This window comes from Anas acuta, chromosome 17, assembly GCF_963932015.1.
Source record: "Anas acuta chromosome 17, bAnaAcu1.1, whole genome shotgun sequence".
Classification (NCBI taxonomy): Eukaryota; Metazoa; Chordata; class Aves; order Anseriformes; family Anatidae; genus Anas; species Anas acuta.
Genome location: NC_088995.1, coordinates 10,692,813 through 10,715,214, shown reverse-complemented (window position 1 = coordinate 10,715,214; position 22,402 = coordinate 10,692,813). Strand labels below are relative to the sequence as shown.

The window sequence follows — 22,402 nt, the reverse complement described above, 5'->3', positions numbered from 1 at the left end:
TTTAAATGTTGACACAAGCTCTCACCTGCCCTTTCCATCTCCCTTCAATCATTAATTTTGATTGTTGTATGGTGAGTGAGTGGAATTGCTTGATTAATGGTACATCCACACCCCTCCTGTGCCTGCTAGGGGAAATTGAGGGGCTGAGAAGACCTCCTCTGTGAAAGCAGGTAACATGTTCTTGTATTTTAACATCTTTTAAGTATTTCATGCATGGCGATAGAATTCCTATCAGAATTAAGTATCTTGTATTTCTGTTGCCTTACCAGGTAAAATGTTCTTTTTGGCTCCCATGTGGTATTGTGGTTTTGGTGTGTGTGTGGTTTTTTTTTTGTAATTTACGAAGCAGTGAAATCTCCCTCATCTGTCTTCCAGTGCTTTGAGTCAGAGAAAATTTATTATCTTAGATAGAAAAATTCCCTTATGCAGCCTGCCCTTGCCAAACTTCCTCCAGCCTTGTACCTACAAATTCTAATCCTTTTTCCCTAAATCTGCTAGGAATTCAGAACGGACACCAGTGGATTTTTTTTTCCTTTCTTGTGCGCACATTCATTCTGTAACTGACTGCTTGTAGTGCAGAAGTTTAATTGTTCTGGAATGTTCTGCTTTATTTTCATCATCTTTTACAGTTCTTACATTGAGTAACTTGTTTAATCAAAGCTGGGTTGTGAAGCATGGCAGTGGGATTGCTTCCTGGTCTTCTGAGTTATGCTCTACAGTGGGAAACTCTTATTTGTGATCTTAACGGGTTTAATTTTATAGAATGTAAATCTTAAGTTTAGGGCTGAGACTGAAGGGTTTGAAAAATCATATGGGGAGCTGGAGCTGGAATGTGGATTGGAGGTCCAGGAGTGGGTCACGTTGACACCGTTAGACCTCGCATCTTGTTTCTGCCCTGACACATCTTCCACCAACAGAACAAATGAGTCTAAAAAAAATCCTTGTTCTTGACATTACAACTCAAGCAACTTTAATTAATACCAAGTGCTTTATAGAAAAATTATTTTAAGTTACCTGGCCGAAGCATTTGAAAGTTGTACCCTGCCTTAACACACATTTAGGGTTTAAAGGCTGGTTTCTTAGCATGGATTTTAAATTAAGTGCAAAATCCTGTCACCAGCACTTAACTTCACAAAACTCTTAAAACAGAAAACTGTCACGATAGAAGTGTTCTTCTCTTAACAGTGGTGGTTTTTGGTTTTGTTTATTGTTTGTTTATTTTTAAAAAGTTTATAGAGAACTTGTGTTGTTTGTAAACTCTAGATGAGGTGAGCACTGATGGGTGGTGCAGTGGTGAGAACATGTTTCTTTTACTTCCGTCTCTGAGTCCCCGTATATGCTCCAGGGTACCTACAAGGAATTTTGCTGTAGGTTTGTGCCAGAATGTTTCTCAGTACCTGCTTGAGAATTTTTATGTAGGCCAAAAAGGCAGAAGAAACAAGTGGAAGAAAGAGTCTGCATCTCTTTGCAGAAGCAGCTGGCTTTGAAACCTGTTGAACAAACACTGCTTCATTGTCACGATGTTCCTTGTCGCTCGCTATTCTGTTTTGCTGTCTGTTGCCAGGATCAGCTGTTTTTTTTTGCTTGTGGACTTGTCACACACATACAGAGCTGCTGGAGTTCATTGTTAAAGCAGTCCTGGTAGTTACTGATTCACCTGCTGATAAGCTCACCTTGCTGCACAGGTGTTGCATAAAATAAATCATTAGCACAACTCTTAAGGATTGTTCTTTTCTTTTTGCTATTGTACAATTGGTAAGCCTTGAACAGCGTGGCAATATAAAGATTTTTAACCATGGAGTGACCTCTGTTTCCTTCTGCATAACTTGGTAGCATGAGGTTAAAAATATATATATCTATATGACCCAGCCTATTTTTAACAGCTATTGAACTGGCTTAGTAGTTAATGTGGCAGATTTTCCCCAAGTATCTTGTTTTGCCTACTGGTACCTACAGGCTTTTTTCTAGTCTGTTGTTATTTCTTCAGATGACAGTTGGTAGTCAGTGGAGTCTGATACTCTGGTGCAAAATAGAGAGCGGTACAAGGATTTGGGAACACGTGCAGCAGCTCTTCGGTTTAAGAAGAAAAGTGGAGAGTAGAAGAAAAAAAAAAACACACCTCTCTTCTAGCTGATTTCTTTTATTACTGCATTATCTTGGGAGCCTTGGGTTGGGAAGGGACAAGTCAGGTGCAAGTGGCTGCATCCAGCAGTGAGGTTTTAGGAAATGTTTAGTAGTGGAAAATTAACAGATGAGTTGGTTTGGATGTATTCATTCTATTATCTCTGTACGTTTGCAGGACAGCTGCCAGATATCAGATGTGAGACTTACAGTGCCTGCTTTGGGGGTTTGAACAACATACCTGTTTGTTTCCGGTCCAGGAGTGAAAGCATTCTGTTCTTTTTTCTTGTGCTTGTGCAAGAAGCTGGCTTCAAGTTGTGGTGGATTTCTGCTTCAGGAGAAAAGGAATGCTAGGTTGACTTTGATGTTGCTCTCCAGCTCCTCATCTGAAAGTAAAGTATATTTAGGGTTTTGTTTTGGGGCCAACTTAGAATTGTGACACCCAGGACTTTATCTTCTACAGCTGCTGTTGTGTAGGTGTAGTAGGTGGACAGACGGATTATTTTTGTCATCCTGTCTTCGATTCTAGCCCTGTGCGTGGGCACTCAGTGAGGACCATAACTTTTTGAGAAGGGTACTGTAAGTAAGGTCAATTCTCAGTAGTCCACACAAGGGCATTGAGAAGATTTGAATCAGGCCACATAGGACATGCTTCCATCTGCAGAGGTTCTTTCTGAAGTTGAGGTCTGTTTTGTCTGTGAGAGATCACCATGGCAAAGCTTTAAGCAGGTGGATGTGATCACTTCTCCCTACATCCAATATGGACACTTCATAGCACAAATGTCTTTTTCAGTTTTATATCATGTAGCTTTGAAATCTAAGAGGAGCAGTGGAAACAACTGCTGGAAGGGGGAGGGAACAGGAGTGATTGTAGTGATACGGGAATTTATTTCAGTTCTATATTTATAGGGAGCTGAGAATGTGAACATCTTTAAGAAGTCGTGATAGGGTTCTTCATGTCCATCACTACTTTTGGCTTCATTGTAACTTGTTTGCTTGTAGAGCTCCTCCTTTTCCCTTAGTCTTCGTCTGTCTGATCAGCTAGAAGGAGTATGTACGCGAGATGAGTCAGGAAGATGACTTGCTTTCTGAACTGTTTAAAACTCTTCCTTATGAATGAGAAGAAACTGACACATCAGAAGGTCCTTGGTTATGCAAAAAACAGGGGATGAACATCCACAACTATTCCTCTTCTTTATCCTTCCCTTGCATTCTTGAATGTTCAGACTTCCTCAGCATGTGGAGGGGAGAAGCTGGCAATTGGAGACAAGATAGTCCCTCTCCATCTTTAGGTCCTTTAGGATTAAAATAATTCCCGTAGTCAGTTTCCAGATCCTTCTTGCCTAGGGCTAACACCTAAGATTATTAGATCTGTTACAACAACTAGCTGTATCTTCAAAAGACAAGAATCCCTGGTGGTAAATTCCCTTTCCAGCTTGTTAGGAGTCTGTGGCCAAGTTACAATGCACAGAAATGAGATTTATAGTGTATGTGGTTATAACATCTTCAACTAGAACAGCCTATACATACTTGCATAATAAAATAGCCTATGAAAAACTAAACAGTAGGAATTCCACTGAAGCACATAGTAATTATGGCAGCTACTGAGGAGATTGAGTGATTTGAGGTTTCAGCAGAAGACAGAGCTGGAAGTAAGGAAGTCTCATTTTCACGTTCCAGCATTGCTACTGACTTGCTGAGTGGCCTTAGGCGAGCTAATTGCATTCAGATGCCAGAGCTGTAGTGGACTCATTCATGATGTTTAGCTACTTCCACTGCTTTCAGTAGAATAATTACTGGTATTTTCACTGCTGCTGTGATAACCAGTGCAGAATGAGTGTACATGATGTGTTTGTGAAAACAGCAAATTTGGCCAAAGTATTGGTATTATAACTGTTGCTAGCACTGCAGTGATATGAATATTAAATAAAAACAGCTTTTGTTCAAGGTGTGTGGTAGTGTCTTACTCCAGTGGGACGTTTTGTGAATGGAAATTGGAATATTTTGTGATGACTTCCCAGTGCAGAGAGTAGTTTGAAGATACATAACACTGGGAATTGCTTAGTATTCTTGTTACTCATGCCACGCTTTGTATTTTTATGAAGTTCAGCTGCCTTATTTATGGTGCTTTGCATAGATAAATGCATTGAGAAACCATTACATAACTTGCTGTAACAGTACTTTGTTGTAAAACTCAGCAAGTTTTACAGCCCAGCTACAGCGTTTACTTCTGTTTCAGCGATGTGTTACTTGGTGATTCGGAGGCAGCTAACAGGATCTTAATCCTTGAATCACTGACTGGACTCACATGTTGGCTACCATTTCTCAGGATAAAGTAGTTCATGTTGGAATGTGTTAGTTCTCAGTTATGTTTTCTGTGCTCGCAACCTTCCCTGCACTGTTTGTCCCTTTCTGAGATGAGTTAGTATTCTTCTCCCCCTTTTGGTTTGTGTGTATGTTTTTGTATGTCTCACTTTGCATTTCTGTTTGACAAGCAATGCTAATTGTTACTCCAGAACAAAATGTCTGTTATTACAGAGCGTAGCTCATTATACAGATGCTGATCAAGGACTATTTATTAAATGAGAATATGCCAAGAAAATTTGCCCGAAACAAAGGCAGGAGTTGGTTAAAGGTTGGACTAGATGATCTTAGAGGTCTTTTCTAGCCTGAGTGATTCTGTGATGGGGCAGTGTTTATCTCACATAACTTGACCTGCCTCACCCTTGGGACTTAGTCACTACAGTGAGATCTCCATCCATCCATCCAAAAGTGCTGCTTTATGTTAAATTTGTGCCATATGGCTTCAGTTTTGGTTAAAAAAACAGCAATGAAAGCTTACAGACTTTTTTCCCCTTCTAGCATAAGTGTAAAAAATGAGATGTTACACTTTGAAGAGAGGTGCAAATCAGAAAATTTTCCTATTGTGAAAAGCAAGAAAGAGCAACTCTACATTGGCCAGAATTTAGAGGTGAAGTTTCATGTCAAAATCAATCGCAAAAACCTTGTTGCACAAAGTTACAAGTGTCTCTGGTGTCCGTCAGAAGTTAGGGCAGCAAGGTTCTGCTGACAAAGCTACTTGACAAGAGGCCGGCAGAAAGTTGAGCAGCTGAGGCAGAAAGCTGGTTTAACGTGGGGTTTAAGTCCCTGGCCAGACTTCCAGAAATAGCCTGTGTGTAAGTAAAGGGAGTAGTTAGAGCTCTGCAATCAAGTGAGTGGTCTGAAAGCTGTGCCTTCGCGAGGAATAGGCAGGTGGATGGCTTTCTCAGAGGCCTACATGGCTCAGGTGTTTTCAAAACTCAATGTTAGCCTGATATCTCTTGAATCTTACTTAAAATTCTGTCTTGGATAGTCTGGCTATCGTGTCTAGTATTTATGCACACAAAAATGCAGGTTAAGCATTGGAACAGGTTCACAGAGAAGCTTTGCTGGGTTTCAAGGCCTGGCTGGACAAAGTCATCACTAACTTGGTGCCAGTTCAGTGCTGAGGCTGCTTTGAGCAGGGGGCAGCCCGTGTGACCTCCCACGCTCTTTCTCATCATAGTTACTCTCTGTTACTGTTTTTGCTAACTGATTACAAAGTCAGCCAGGAATTGTCTGTGTGCAAAGGAACAGTGTATTTCTTTTTCTTAGGGACAAGTTATTTTCAAAATGGCTTAATCCACAGCAGCTAGCTAGGCAACAGATGGGACAAAGAGTGAGAGAGCCTATTTGCCCAGGTCACTTGGGGAAAAAGGAGCATAATATGCAAAATGCCTATTAATCGTTGGCTCTCAGGTTGATCACACACACACACACACACACACACACACACACACACACTTTCAAGGTATGTCTTTTTTCAAAAAAAAAAAAATCTATTTTTTTATTTTTTTACAGTATGCACTTTCTCTGGTGTCAGCACAATAAACCACAGATTCCTCGTTACACTGTTAATCAGTCATTGGCGGTATGCTTCTAACAGCTAATGATGGAGGAGAGAGAAAGAGACAACAAAGATGAAATAGTTATGTGTTTCTGAACTAATTGCAAATTGAGGTACTAGAGATCAGGCCAAGGAGGCCTGCCTTGTGGTACAACTAGTACAGAAGTACATGCAGTAAGGTGGCTAGTATTTTTCCACTTTCGCTTGAACAGTATTTATTAGAGTTAATGGAAAGCTTTAATCATGGAGTTAATCTGAAAATTAATATAAACTGGAATGTCATATAACCTGTGAATTCTAAATTGCAGAAGTTACTGGTGCTCATTAGTCAGGCTGAAGCTGCAGATGTGTTTTGCAGAAAGGCAAATAATCAAAAAAATTAACTTCTGTTTTCTCAGCATTAATTTCTGGTGCATTTACCTACACAGTTGCTGCAGTCATATTATCTGACTCATTACTTTGTAAGCCACTTTGAGATCTTGAATGTGAAAGCTGCTCTCCAAAGCCATATTTATTTCTACAACCCTGAGTGCTCTACACAGGCTTAAAAGCTCCCCTTTTCTCCATCATGACAGGGCAATGACATGACTTAATGTGCCGTATACATCTAACTGTGGATTGAAGTAAAATGACCTTGAACTACGAGGCGGGCATTTTACATCATACAGTAGACACTTAAATTTACCTGTCAACTTTGGAGGGGAGTGGGAGAGAAATCTTACCTCTGCGTGGTTTGGAAAGCAATGTCAATCCAACTGTTATTTGCTCTGAACCCACTGAGAGCTTGATTGCTGACCCAGGCATTTTCAGATGATCTGTGTGAATGTTGATCAGTATGTGGTAGAAGGGAGAGCATTTTTATTTCAGCCTTTCAGACCACTATTTTCAGCCCTGAATTTTCTCAGTCTTGGTCATAGGGAAAACTAGAATTCAACACTGGCGTGAAATATTATTCGTCTGTTTAGGAATGGACTGCGGCTCGGGCTTATCTGGAGTGAGGACATGAAAGAGCAATCCTTCCATCTCACATCCAGTTTAGTCATGTTTTGCGTGCCTTGAGGTCTCCATATTTTTCTGAATGTATTGTTGCTTTTGTAGGAGCCATTTAGAGCAATTTCACAGCCTCTAACTTTTACCAGTAGCCTGACACTATGACAGTGTGCTTGAACAGGCCACGTTTAGATAGGCAAGACAGAAATCGTGTGAGGGAAAAGGAGAATACAGATTGCTAAAGCAGCTGTACAGAGTTACAGAGTATTTCAGTGGCAGAGCTCAGAAGAGATTGCTTCATGATTCCTGAAGCAATTTCTTTCCAGCTGGCTCATGGTAACAAGCAAGGTAGAAAAGCCACTCCATTTCAAAATGTCGTTCTTCATGTCCATCTCAAACAAAGCCAGGAAGAACATGTAATCTAATGTAACCCATACAAAATATGAAGGGCCATGAATAGGAAAAGATCTACAGAGGGTTACTTCCAGAAGACTGCTTGCCTTTGGGTTACTGCTAGTATCTAAAGCCTGAGACTTGGTAAAGCCATGTATGTCTCAGTTTGTCTAGTTCTGCAAGTTTTTGCTTAATTGCTAAATCCCAGCAAAAGCAGGTCCTTTACAAGTCCTACGTAGCTGCTTGCTGAAAGCAATACAGAGATTAAACCCATTGAAATTAAACTGTATTGACGGTTTCCTGTGAGATGATTCCAGTTTTCCTGAACACTTCGAAGTTGGTGTCCCACACCTCACTGCAGCCTGGAGTCCTATTTCAAGATCCAGCTGTGGGCTGAAATGGCCTATGTGAAGTTAGAGAAGAACACTGTTGTGTATATATGAATATGGGTACACCCTGTAACATGATGGAAACTTCAATACTCTTGAAGAAGTACCTCACCCCGTTTGCACTTATGTTGGCCTTTTCAGAGTTTCCACAGACATGAACAACCTCCGCAGTATGTGTCAGCTTCTGCTTGAAAACTTTTCATGAGTAGTTTTAAGCTCAATTTTTAATTGCATTATGTTATCATAATAAAGCTGCACTGGAATTGAAAATTGCCTTAAATGACCTCTTTTCCAGGGTTAAGGACCTTCTCGTTATTTTAACAGTGATGAAATGGTTTCGAGGAAGTTGTTGGAATTACTTGGAGTTAGTGTCTGTTGTTGTATTGATGTGGAATTTCCCATATGACTCTGGTGGTTTGTGAATGTGGGCTGTGCCTGTAGGATGGTTGAAATGGGGACAGGCTGCAGTTGGATGCTATCTAACATTCCTATGCTGTCTCTTGAAAAATGTCTCAGTGCTTACTCTATTCATTTCAACTAAGTATCTCATTCATTGCCTCCTACGAGCTGGGGCACAAATCTTTTTTTTTTTCCCCCCCTTTTTACTTACAGATGGATTTATTTGTGGTTGTAAAATGTGTTAGGGCCGCTAAGGCTTCAGAGAGCTACTTCTGTCCAGATCATGTTGTCGTATCTCACAATTCAGTCCAAATTCATCTTTTATAGCAAGATTTGTGTTTCTAGGAAACCTATAATTTTATGGGCAAAACTGTTAGTCAGCTCTACCAATGATTATCAGGCAATCAGTACATCAGACATATTTACATTTAATAGAAATTTTCTTGCTTTTCTAAGAAGTTAGCAAGTGGTTGGCAGAAAAAAAGACTATCCCCTCCCTCCACACGTTTAGTGTTGTGTATTGAAGCTCAATGAGGGAGGAGCAGCAGCACCTTCTCTTGCCTCTCACCAATCTGTAGCCCCAGAGTGGGTATGGACAAGGTGCTTTGAGGGTGGTTGGAACATCTCTGTTCCTGAAGTCATTAGGTTTTCCAGCTGAAATCCATGAGAATTAACTACCCAAATACTGTACCCTGAAAACCTAAGCTGTAAGGTCAATTTTTGTGTTAGAGAACTTGAAGAAAACCTTCTGTTCATGCTGCTTCCATTCTGGCCTGACATTTAGTTGACATTGAAAACATCAAATTCTTTTTCTTGGATGCTTGGGAGATGTTTGAATTGCCTGACAGCAGCATAGTGACTGTAATTGAGACAGATTAGAGGCACTGGGCTTCCTTTGGGTGCATGTGGCAGCTTTCATGAAATAGAGAGAGAAATTGAAACACACTTTTGACTTTGGAAGCTGCAGCAGGAGCTAATTAGCTATTTCAGAACACAAACAGGATTGGAGGGATGTGTTTGCGTTTGCATATAATAAATTATTTAATAACGTGAGGGAGTCTTTCCATATGGTACTTGCCTAGGAAGTGCTTTTAAAGACAATATTGCAGGACTATGCCTGGAATCAACTGAGCAGGCTTCCCATGTCAGTCCTGCTGATGAGGAATCACTGACCTTTTATTTCTCTAGGCTGAGATGGGATCTGCTAGCTTCTCGGCTTGGACACTGCTAACCTTTCCTTAGGAAAGGTTAGACGTTTATACCCAAATATTTCTTTCTAACTGGGAAGTACTTTGAAGTGTTTGATGTTTCCATGAGGGTAGATACACTGGAGAATAGACAGATTTATTCCTCCTTCATATTCTAGCAAGTCAAGCTGGGGAGTTCTGCTGCCCTTCACTGCCTTAAGCAGACAGGCCTCTAGCAAGCAACTGAACTAATAAGAATAACCATACCTGTGTAATGGCTTCTGACCATTTAGGAGATTTTCATATAAAAAATCACGATGAGAAGTGGAAGAATAAGTAGACTCAGTGAAGCATGAGTAACCCAGAAAAAAGCTTTCAAATTGCCTTCCAAGTAGTTCAGTGTGTGAGCTGTGAAAGATTTGTTGTGTTGTTTTTTTTCTTGAAGTTGTTTTTCCCTTGGCACTGAAGATAAGACTCTGCAAAGACAGACTGCAAAGGGGAGAACCTGACAGGTGCCAGCCCAAGTGGAAATACTGTCTGTCGATCCTGGTCTGTCGCAGCTCTGAAGCAGTACCCGTTGCTGATGCATCCAAACGCTTGTCAGGGATGTGCAGGCTTTCAAACCGGAGCTGGAAGTCCCTCAGCAGCAGAACTGTTTTTTGAAGCACAGTCAGTGGAAATCCCCCTAGTCCCATACCTGACAAAGCAGTCCCATTTCTGTAAATTCCCCAGCGATGGAGGATTTGTTTTTGTCTCGCTGATTAAGATTCAGTGGCAGCATCCACTATGTGTAAGAGCAGACAGGGCCTGATCCCACAGGGTGCTCTGGGTCCTCCCCACACCCTGACTCTCCACAGGCCTGGTAGAGAGAAATCACATCCATGGAGTCCTGGAGGAGTGGGGCTATCAATTTTGTCACATCCTGTGGCTGCTGAATCCATGCCAAGCCCTTCCACCTTTCTTGCATAACTCCAGTACTCAATTTCTGAGGGTGGGTGGATATTTCAGCCAAATAAGCACTATGATATTGTGTTTTTTTGTTTGTTTGTTTGTTTGTTTTCCTTTGGTGCCTTCCATCTGCCTTTTGTAGTCTTTCTTCCCTTTCTTTTGTGCTTGCCTATTTGCTGGAATTTTATGACAGCAAGTTTATAAAGCTTTTCGACATCTGAACAGTTGTGAATAATATCAGAATCTAGTCCATGACTACTTTTGCAGTAAGCATTTTTCTGCAAACACGTTTCTACTACTGGGAGGAAGCTAAAAGCTCATTAGCTTCCTAGAGTCAGAGCATCTGATTGGCATCTGGAACTGCAGGGCTGAATTGGACAGGGGCTCGAGGCCAGAAAAAAGGCAATTTGGAACACACGATCCTTAGTTAAACACACACCAAAAATTAGAGGAAGGAAAATGGTGGGTCCAGGCAGCCAGAAGGCAGAGGAAGGTGTCCGTTAACAGTGCTGTTAATTTGCAGTGACGAGTCGAGTTCTGAGACGTTTCTATGTTATGAGGTTCTTGAACTTGTTGATAAGGTACTAACAGCAATATGTTGTATTTTATTATTGGACATAGCTGTGGTGTGGTATTTCGATGGGTGTTCCTTCAGGGAATCACTCAGTATCTCTCTCTCTTTAAGAAACACATTTTATGCAGGAAGCTCAGACCTGACAGTTGGGCTGGACTGTGAGGCATCTGCAGCACTGAAGGCAGTGAGCAGTCTGTTGTAGATCTCACATCTGTTCAGCTGCATCACGTAGCAGCTATGGTCTGAGGAGGAATGGCACACTTTTACTGAGCTGGATGTGGGTTTTGTAAGGAAAATATTTGTATCCTGTTTTGGCTTTTTTTCCAGCTTAAGGAAAAGTCCCTAAAAACACGCATGTTCTGGCATGTATGCACAAGCATGCAGTTGTAAAACCACATTTGTTTTTATAATGTGAAAAGTAACAATTTTCCTCAAGCTTCCAATCCTCATTAGCTTTACCAGCCATCTCTCTATTCTTCTTGCTTCTTTGGGAAAGCTTGGCTAAACAGAAAAGACCTTCGCAATATGCTTCGAAAAGCAGGGAGTTCAAGCCCTCCCATAGTGGAGAGCCTAGAAATTCCTTCATTTAAAAGCTTCGTATATTAAGAAGTGGGGTTCATTTTCACACCTGCTTGTATCAAATGTGGCTTTCTGTAATGTCCCCTCATTGCTGCATCTGTCCAGAGTTGCAAATGGGAATCATCTTTGGCTGTGCTTTGGATCTTGACTGCTGTGGCATCCCCGCGTGTTCTTGGCTTGTCCTTACAGCTCTGAGGATATTAAGTGGACACCTCCCTGGGCTTCCACGTTTTCTACTCATGTAATCTGGCCCAGAAGACAGACAGACCGGGCAATGTTCTCATTTCTACCTTGGATTGTGCAATCCGTGTAATTGCTATTCGGAGGGGTGACAAAACAGAGCTGTTTCTTACCACACACTAGGAGAGACCCCTCAGGGCATGTGAGCAGTCACCAAGCTCAACCATCTGGGCCCTTTTAGGGAGGAAGAAAGATCAAGTGAAATTCTGGACCCTCGTGGAGGCAGGAACAGATGTGTCAGAAGCACCCGTGGTCAACAGGAGCAGCAGCACCCCTGAGATCTCAAAGAATGAGCGTGGACATTTGACTTGGTCCACTGTTGTTCAAATATTCTTATTATGTAGCAGACAGCATCTGGAAAGTCAGCTTTTCCCTCCCAGGGAAACAACATGATCAATGACACGCTTCGCATTGATCTTGTGTGCTTGGGCCAAATTGCTGTCTGTTTAAGGAGTCCCCAGTGCCACGTGCATCATCGCCGTGCCCAGTGTCCTGTTGGCATCAGCTGTTGGAGGCACGCGTCCAACCTGAAAGCTTCAGGAAGAAGCTTCCCTGGAGGCAGCGAGCAAGACTGTCTGCATCTAGGAATATTTGCATTGCTGCTTTCCTAGCACATCGATCTGCTGTCAGTGAGATCACTGGCCTGATAAGCCTAATCTGTCTTCTGTCTTCAAATAACAAAGCAGTTGAAGCAAGAGTACACTGTAACCTGCAAGACCACCAAAAATGCACAGAATCTCTCCAAGCAAGAGAAATGTTCACCTGCAGCTTGGAGTCTGTGGTATGCCTGAGCTACCACGAGTACACTACCCTGCAAGGGTAGCAGCATTGTGCTCTGAAACCCTGCAGAGTTTGCTGAGAGTTAGGTTCCTATTCACTTGCACACGTGAACCAGAATTGTGAACCAAGCTCCAGTTTGAGATTTGGCATTGGTGTTGCAGGGCCTGGAGTGCTTTTAGGGGCTTGCAAACTCCATGGTAAAGTGGTTATGGAAAAAGGCGAACCTGTGCTTTCAAACAGATAGTGTTTGGTCTGTAGCTCATAGAGAAGAGACTCCAAGGTGTGTGTTGTGTGTGTGAGAGAGAGAATGGTACTTCGTGGGTGATTTTAGGTGAAAATTGCATTTCAGACTGCACTGGTTTTTGGAATAGCATGTCTGTCCATTCTCTTTAAAGAAAAATGTATTTAGTTATTTCTGTGAAGTAAACAATAACTTTGGATCAGGTGAGGTAGCAAAAAACGGAAGTATTGACATTTCATGTACTGTGTCTAAAGTCTTCAAGGTCAAATACAAGTCTTCTGGGTCTGGCATCAAGGAAGCTATTTACATGCATCTCCCATTTTAATCATTCGGCCAAAGGGTTTAATGTTAACTTCAGATCCATAGCATTGTTGCTTGTAACAATGGTTTTTCTCAAAAAACACACCAGAGGTGACCTACAAATGCTTAAATGTGCAGCTCAGCAGCATGCCTGCTCTCCCTCTCAGAGAGAGGAGACCCTCAGCAGTTCTCCCTTCTCTGCATCAGTCTTGCTGCCAGGTATTCCCTGCCCTTCAGTACCAGGCCTTCGGGGACATCTCATTCATCTTTCCAACTAGTAGCTTGGGTAGTGCTCTAGTTACCAGCAGCAGCATTCGGATCCTTATTAAGTATTGGTCCTCCAGAGCCTTCTCTGCTGATTAGTGAACAGAGGAGAGAAAGTTGTTAACTGAATAACTCCAGCTGCCAAGAGACTTCGCTGCATAGGCTTGAAAAAAAAGCCTTTGTTGTTGAGCAGTGTGTTGGATGCTGTTGGGAGAAATGCTGCTTGCAGGTTGCTTGGAAATGGAAGATCTGTTATAGCTTTAAAATACCTGCTCGTAGAAAACAGTGTGCTGGAACTCACACAAGGTCAAAATGGGTTGTGTTTAATTGAGCTGTCTCTTTGTTAAATTGCATAGTCTTTGATATGAAACGGAATACAACTAATCTCATACAAAGCCATCTCTGTAAGAGGAGATACCCCAATGACAGCTTGTGGAGCTTGGGAAACCTAAAAAATAATAGGAAAGGCAAAAGACAGTTTGCTTTCTCAGGCATCCTTACTTCTCCTGTGCTGCCTTGCCCTCCCATTTCCTCTCTTGCTGCCCTTCTGCCTTCCCTGAGACTAGCCCCTTGTTTTTTTTGCATACCTCCATGCTTTGAAGTGCTGATAGCATTCCTGTTACATCCTTGGCAGGGCTGGGGGACTGCTTCCCTTTTGAACTCGTGAGCCATTGCTTTTTTCATTGGGGGAGTAGGTGGTAAACTGGGAAGAGTTGACATAATTTTAGAATTTGAGTGACTGGGTAGATTAGTTGGAAAGGTCACACACTATGGCCGTATTCGTTTTCTAAATAGAAAACCTCCTCTTAAATATTCCCTCAAGCCTGATTTGAGTCTCATGTGTCCCATATTATTCTGGTTGTTCTTTTCAACACCATTTAAAGGCAGCTCTGTCTTTCTTCAGTGCTCCTGCTCAGCGGTGGATGCTGCATTCTTGGCTGAGTCTCTGCAATAAGCATAATACCTGCCCTGACTTGTGCTCTGCCCTGACGTGAAAGCTAGAAAAACTCTTCATAATGTTCCACCTATTATTTCTTCTTCATCCATTGGAGAAATTTGCGCTGCCTCTGTTGTATGACATTCGGTATTCTACATGTATCTGTATCGAGCTGCATTCGCCATCGATTATTCCAAGCGTTTGGCTCTGTTGGAGCTGGCTGCGTTTTCGCTGCTGTTAAGCCTTTCAATTAGAATAATCTTGCAAGTTTATATTGGCATTCAAGCTGTGCACCGGGTGCTGAAGCACAGCATACAGATGGAATGGAGCTGATGGTTTTTTTTGTTTGTTTTTTTATTTTATTTTAAGGCTCTGATTACTGTTTTTATAAACTAACCAGATGCCTCCCCCGGCCTTCTGTGTTGTTTTTGGTGTTTTTGTTTTTTTCATGTAGCGTACTATGAATCTGCAGGGTGAGGCTTCCTGGAATGGGAGGTGTTGTGCTGCTAGACTGACTTGCTGCTTAGTAATGAAAATATATCTGTAGAAAATGATTATGAATTCTGACTTGCAACTGTTTAACTTGCAAACAATGAATTGCATAGTTTTTAATGAAGTTACCAGCCTGCTGTCAGGAGAGGGCAAGAGTCTGAGATGTGTGGAGCTTTTCTTTCTTGCAGAATCAAATTGTTAGGTTCTTTTACTGACATGAGGCTTCTCTTTTGGCTCATAGCTTCCTAGTTGCTTAGGCAGCTGCTTTCTTTTCCTACAAAGTCTGTTAGCGTATGACCTTGCAGAGAAGTTGCAGTTTGGGCTCCACTCGCTCCATCTGCTGGTAGCTGTCACATCTTGCGCCCTGAATTGGCCGGCACAGAGGATGAGTGTATTAGCAAGTGGTGCAGCTCTGTATGAGGAGATCAGCCCTTGAACTTCCTCACGTTGCTGGTCAGCACACCCTCAGTGCGGTCCTGGAGTGCATCTGGTGATTTAATTTCATCCCAAGATGGGTCCAGATGGTGCTCTGACTGCTCTGTGTTGGGAACCAAAGTGCAGTAAGTGCAGGGCAACTGGGAAATTTATTTCAGAATTGGACTGAATTAAAACACTACTGTAAACGTGCCTGTGGACACTGCAAGAACAAGTAACTGTTAGAGTTTGTTTTAGTGATTTTTTTTTTGTTTGTTTGTTTGGGGTAAGGTGTTGTTGTTGTTGGTGGTGGTGGTGGTTTGTTTTTCTTATGGTAGTGTCCCCTGCATCTTTCTAGCTTGGTATGAAATTTGCTTCTCTTTTTAAACAGTAAGTCAGAATTTTTGTCAAAATAGAAATAAAGCAGCATGTCTGCTCTAGCAATAGGACTCTAATCTGACCAATGTGTGCATGTGTATAATTTCCCATGCCTGTAGGGTGACAATAAATCCTAAATGATGTGAGTGGGAAAGAGAATTTGATTTGGCCACCTTGCTCCAAAGAGAGATGTCTGAATCTGGGATTAATCTGGTATATCAGAGAGAGGCACCTGGTGCAATAATGTGTGTTATTGCCAGAATGTAGCTAAGTATAGGCACGGTATCATCACTGCCAAGATGAAAGCAAATAAGTTTGTAGATGAGATGATCCACAAAGTGCTGCATCATTCTCAGCACACCGAACGCTGAATGGATCAAGATGGCTATTCACTTAATTCTTCAGGTCTTTTCCATGCAGGATTGAAATTGCTGTCTATGCTCTTACTGTTCTGTGGGTGAATAAAGGATAATCCACTTGGCAGCATTTGGTAGGGTGAACTTCACACTGAGCTAATCCCATTGCCAGTCTTGAGCAACTTGGATGGAAAGAAGCTCATCTTCCTTTTTTCCGAAATTTGCAACCACAGCATGTTGGTGAAGATAGTCTAATGTGCAAGATCTTTCTTTGTGTAAACATTCATGTCAGTGGTTGGGGGGAATGTGTAGATGTCTGACACTCACAATGACATCAGTGTCCAGGGCATTTTCTGCTTCTCTAAAAGGGAAAAGCTCGTAGAGCCAAATTGTTTGCTTTGCATTTTGCAGATGTGTGTGTGAGCAATAAATGGCTTATTCCCAAGTGTAGATTGCAGCTCAGCACAAATCTATAACCTCTGGAAAAAGGCTCATTTAATCTGGGAGAAATTATCTTTTTAAAAGGCAGTGCTGAATCTGGGCTGTAATTGCAACAGTTTTTAAAGGAAAAGAAAAACAGTGGGTGTTTTTTCTCATTTGATATATTACCTATTGCTAATGACCCTCTTTTCTCTTTTCCATTTAAAAGATGGACATAAGCAATTAGCCATATATTGCACAAAAGCGGCATTACCTGAAAAAATAATTAAGATGATCCTGAAATTAAGGAAATCATTTTAGAAGAGAAGCAGGTGCTTAATGGAGGTGAGACCAGCTGTGCTTCCCAGGAACGTGCTTGAAGCGCTTCGTGGAAAATGTGCAAGGCCTCCACACAACGCTGGAAGGGAACGTATAATAATTCAGATAAATTGCATTCTATAAATAGCAGAGCTGGACTCATTAGGACAGGAGACAGATGGAGAAAAGACAAAACTTGTTTGTTTCTTTTTAAGGGACTGTAATGCTTATGGGAAGTGTCAGCTTGTCGTCAGTGAGGGAAAAACCCTCCGGTGCAGGAGCAAGTTTCTTGCTATTAGGTTCTCATCTCTGCTAATGAGCAGCTATCCACGAGAGGCATTCCTAATACTTTGGTTTAGTAATTCCTGCATTTTTCGGGCATAGCCAGACTTACACAGAAGTGTTGCAGTGCTGGAAGTGCGCAGCAGGTGTGGAGCCCCCAGCTGGGGCAATGACACGATGGAGGACAGCATCTCATCTATGGTGCATAGCACTTGCTAACTCCTTTTGAAACAGGTGTTAATGGAGCAGAGGCAGAAAGGTAGATGGAAAATGGGGCTGTGTGGAATGAAGTGGGAGTCATCCACCAAGCTGGCTAAGAGATTATGCCCCAAAGCAAAAACGTACTGGCAATTGGTGGAAGAAATTCTGAGTTTTATTGAACAGAGAAGGTGGGAGACACGGAGACGTTTCTGAGATGCTCTTACATTGGTAAGTAGGAAAAAGGAGAGGCTTTCATGCATGAAGAGAAGTAATGACAGCAGGCAGGTGGGGGGTGCGTGACTGGAATGCAGCTCGGACTGCAGGAGGTAAGCGGAGGTGAGAGGGTTATTGCTTCTGTGTGCATCCGAATATTCAAACCCAGGGAGGTGCTGAGAAGGAAGAAGGAATCCAGCCAAAGTCCAGCCAAAAAGGAACAGACAGGCTGACAGAAAGGGCAAATTGTAGACTGCGCTGAAATCACAGAAGAGGGTGAACTTGTGGGGATGTTTCCAAGTGTGCTGCAATTATGACTAGGCAATTTAAAATGAAGCCATCAGAAGAGGACTGCAGAACTGCCTTCTGTTCAGTCACACACAGTTCTGAGCTCAAATACAGATGCGCTACATGTTCTGTATGAATATTCTGTTAATTAACCTACCTTCAGCTTTTTGCTTATCTGATTTGTGTTTCAGCAAAGCTTCCTTGAAAGATAAGTTTCCAAATTCCAGTAAGCTATCCAAAGAGATTTTTTAAGTATTAGTGTTCCGGAAAGTAATACTACACGCTGCTCAGGCAGCACTGCTTTTTCTTGAGGAGTTCTTAGATTGCCAATTCACCTTGTGAAGTGGCAGAGGAGAAAGGGGATATGAAGGTCATACTGGAGTCAGATAATCACAAACTTATTCAAGGAATGGAGAAGAGCTATACAACTGTTCGTGCTTCATGTATTAAGTAACTACAGTTTTTCTCAGCCTTCAATATAGGGGGCAATGATCCCAGGGCAAGAAGAGGACACTGGAGAAGAGGAAAATAAGTGGTATGGATTGGCAGGATGCCTTTGGGGATTGCCACCTGTTGCAGCTTGCACATAGCTGTAGGTGTCATGTAACAAGCAAATGGTGGCATTAAAACCAGCCTCAGACGTGGAGCAGGTTAACTATCCAGTAGATTAAAAAGAATGAAAGTGTGAGTGAGGAAGCTGAGCCAGGAGAGTGTGAGACCGCACACCGGAGCTCAGGGATCCTCGTGCATAGATCACTTTTCTGGTACAGAGCAAAGAAACCCCTGGCAGATGAAGTGTGTTTCCAGTGGGATAAATGAGCCCTGTATATCAAGAGGGGGTGACATGGCCTTGAGTTTATGGTTAGCAGTACACGTGGTTTAGAGTTCTGAGACCTTGGCTTGTGCAGTCCCACAGCTGTAACTACCATGAAAACCAGGGAAAAACAGAGACAAAATGTAAGGCTTTCATTTCAGAAGGCCTTTTTATCCTTCGTAGCAACAGACAATTTTTAAAAGAAAAATTCTGACAAGATATCCATTTGATAGGGGAGCATTGTTCAGCTTTCAGTTTGATTTGAGATGTCTGAAATATGATAATTTGTGATATGTGCTGAAAAATATGTATATGAGAGATGGCTGATTTAGAAGAGAGTGCTGAAGAGAGGGAGTGATTTATTTGTGTCTGTAGGTTTCTTGTCTTGCTAGTGGAAAACTTGCTTTGAATTATGCTACGCTTCTGGGACAGCATCTTGTTAATGCGAAAACATTCTTTTTGTGTCTACAAATACCTTGGTTTTAGTTCTTCTACTAGCAGGCAAGCTTCACATTTCCTTACCCACCTCATTCATACCTTCATGCTTTTTTTCACAACATCCTTTTTTTTCCAGAAATGTTTTCACAGATAATGCCTGCTTATCAAAAACTCTCCAAAAGTCATCAATCCAGGAAGCACCTTCCAGCTGCAGTCACTGTAGATGTATCTTTGTTGACCATAGGTTGTTTGTGCTTTCCTGTACTCAACAAAACACTTTTAGGGGGATTAATTTGTTGTTGACAATCTGAACAGCACCGTGATCTCCTTGATCTTGTTTGTCTGGCAAGTGCTCTAACGGGATGCTTACATACTCTTCCCTCATCAGCACAGTGTGGTGCCACACCTAATGAAGAAAGAACGATAAAATCTCTTCAAAATGCGCAACAACTTTCTACTAATGATGTGTCCTTGCCTAAAGCAGGGCCCCTTTTTACTGGGGTAGATGGATAAATCCTAATCCTTTGAGATGAGGAAATTAAGACACGGATGCTCCTGTCAGTTACTCAGCATCGCAAAAGGAAACGGCAGAGCTGGGAGTAGCTCCCATTCCTGACGAACTTACATTGCAAAGCTGATGCAGTGACACTGGGGATACTTCATTAAGACATGTCTGTTGCAGCCTTGCAGTGCAATGCTGGTGTATTTCTTTACCTAATATTTGAATTAGAGTCAGCATTTCTCCCTGCCCATTCCAACTGGGGATTCTCGTCTATCTGACATTCTGCATCTTTCTTTCCTTGCATAGGAGTTGTGAGAAGGGTGTGGGTGATGGGATTGGAGCTTGCTCTCTTTGCCTTGTTGTTGGTGACTGTGGAACTGAGATAATTTGAATGAAAACAGGAGTGCAAGTTTGCATCCCAGGCTACAGATGCAAAGTAAGAATTGTAGCAGACAGTCATTGTCCCTTGTCACCTGCTAGACAGGCATATAGCATAGCACAGGTTTCAGAAACAATTGTCCACCCGAAGATGAGCAAAGGGACCTTCAGCCTAGCTGAATGTCCTGTACATGAGTTCCCACATACGCTGCTTTCAACAAGCGTGGCTAAAACATCATGGACATGGCAGAAACCCTTCTTTTTGTGGCATATCTTTCTCGTGGCTGTTCTCTTCTGTGATTAAATAAATAAGTTACATGTTCATTCATACATGCCTTCTCTGCTTCTCTTGCTTCCATTCTCCTCTTCCCCACCTGCAGGCTTTGAATTACTGTACCAGCCAGACGTGGTCCGCCTGTACCTCTCCATCCTCACCGAAAGCCAGAACTTCAACACTCTGGAAGCTGCAGCAGGGGCTTTGCAGAACCTCAGTGCTGGCAACTGGACGGTGAGTGCAGACTCTTCTCTTTAGTCTCTTTTATTTCTTCTGTGCAAGCAAAGAACAAAGCTACATCCATCGCAAGTGCACTGTAACCTTGTGCATTTATGTGTCCTTTAAAAAGGAGGGAGGTGGGAACCCTGAAGAAATTATTTCCATTTTATTTGTCCACTTAAGATGCTTTGCAACTTCTGGACAGATGGTGTTTACATAGTGTCACTTAGCTCATGACAATTTAACCATGAGCTGGCTTTACTACTTAAACCACTTAACCGTTGCCACATCCTTTCAGAAAAGCTTGTTGTTAGATGTTTGTGTTGTGAATACTGAATTCACTGGATTGTCAGATTGCTCAGGAAAATGTAGTCCAAAGTGTCTTCTGCTTTTTTTGTTTTTCTGAGCCATCCCTAGTGCTAATCAGGCAGTTCTCAAGCTAGAAGTGATCATACCTGATCATTTCTAGAGCCCTATGGCTAAGTGGGACTGAGCAGCAGCCTGAAGATCAGGAGGGGGACACTTTGCAGCTGTCTTGAATACAGTTTATTTTAAAATCAACCATGAAAAAGAGTAAAAGTATGAAAGTGGAGGTGGGGGAAGATAGCATGCTTCAGATGTTTTGCCATTCCCTCCAAATGACCTCTTTTTCCTAATCCAGTGGGATGTGTTTTCACACTGAGATGTTTACAGAACAGATGCTAGTGGATGATACTCCTTCTTTCTATTTCTGTTCTCTTTCTCCATCAGCTTGCGAAGTTGTAAGGTGAACTTCCACATCCTTTCTTCTTGGTGCTCGATGAATTTGAATGATGCATTAAATTGTAGATACATCAGCACGATACCTCCTAGCTAGTCTTTGTATTTCAAAAAATAATGAATTACAGCACTGAAATAAATGCCAGAGGCAAGGCAAGGGTGGGTATGTGAACTCACAATACTTTGTGTTGTTTCTTTTTCCTTGTGTGTTCTGATCAGTGGTCCACGTACATCCGTGCAACAGTGCGGAAGGAGAGAGGCTTACCAGTGCTTGTGGAGCTGCTCCAGTCTGACTCCGACAAGGTTGTAAGGGCTGTGTCAATTGCTCTGAGGAATCTTTCAATGGATCGCCGCAATAAAGATCTTATAGGTATTTTCTGAACTTTTCTTACCAGGCTGGGATCTTGGATACCCTTGAGAGATCTCATGGTTTTTTTTGGTCAGTTTGAGGGTTCGTTTTGCACGCAGTTTCCATCAGTGCTCATTACTCTCTGTAGCCACCAAGTGAAGAGTTGTCAAATCAGAATGTATTTCCAGCCCATTCAAACAGGCCATGGCTTAAGGGAGGTTTCTTACTCAGGATTAAAAGTAGATGTGGAGTTTTGCAGGAGAGGGGAGTGTGTGCGTAGCTGTGCAGAGGACTGGGTGGGTTAAGAGGCTGCTTGTCTCTTCCTTAGCTCCAGCTGACATGGCTCGTGCGCCTGGCTGCATATGGTGGTTACAGATGTGTTGTTCCTCAGGTCTGCTATTAAAGATAGAGCAGCAGCCTTGCGCTTGGTGTGCTGAGCTTGCCCGGGGAATTGCAGTGGGCTCTAAAGTTGTCCCCTCCCTTTTTTTTTTTCTTGTGTTCTCCCTCCCCCCTCATCCTTCTGTGTGGTAGTTGCTGTAGAAGCTGGATACCAAACAACTTACCATTGAGATAGTCTCCTTCAAATTAGTTCTTCTGCAGTGCTCACTAACTCCTATCCAGTGGAGTAAATATGCTTTTTTTTTTTTTTTTTCAGAAAGATTCAGCTGTGAGCTGAGTTTTCCTCTGGATGCCTCTATATGTTTAATATATGTTTAAACTGTGACCTTGTTAGGCAAGGAAATATTTGGGACGTATTCAGGGCCATCATCCAAGTTGATGGCAACATGGAATCCTGCCTTAATACATCAAGTTTCTCTTTTAATAGTTCAGAGATGTAGCTAGGCAAATGGCAGAAACCAACACCTGGGAGTGATAAACTCCTGGCTCCCTGTTTTTTCTCCAGTACCATACAATGTGGAGGCTATCTGGACCCAGGAAGAAATACTTTTACCTTTGTTGGATGAAGGTTAATAAATGCGTGGCTGCACACCTTGCCCCAGAAGGCCTATTACAAGGCTAAGTTGAGTAAACCGTGTGCG

General features: G+C 42.2%; 1 protein-coding gene across 21 annotated transcripts in view; it reads left to right on the top strand.

Moving 5' to 3' along the window:
• Positions 1-22,402, top strand: part of ARVCF (ARVCF delta catenin family member) — a 270,629-nt gene that overhangs the window by 230,906 nt on the left and 17,321 nt on the right. For all 21 annotated transcript variants that reach the window (XM_068701183.1, XM_068701187.1, XM_068701180.1 and 18 more), the window contains 2 exons: positions 20,142-20,269; positions 21,233-21,383. In XM_068701183.1, the coding sequence (XP_068557284.1) occupies positions 20,142-20,269; positions 21,233-21,383 (279 nt within the window). The remainder of the gene's footprint in view (positions 1-20,141; positions 20,270-21,232; positions 21,384-22,402) is intronic.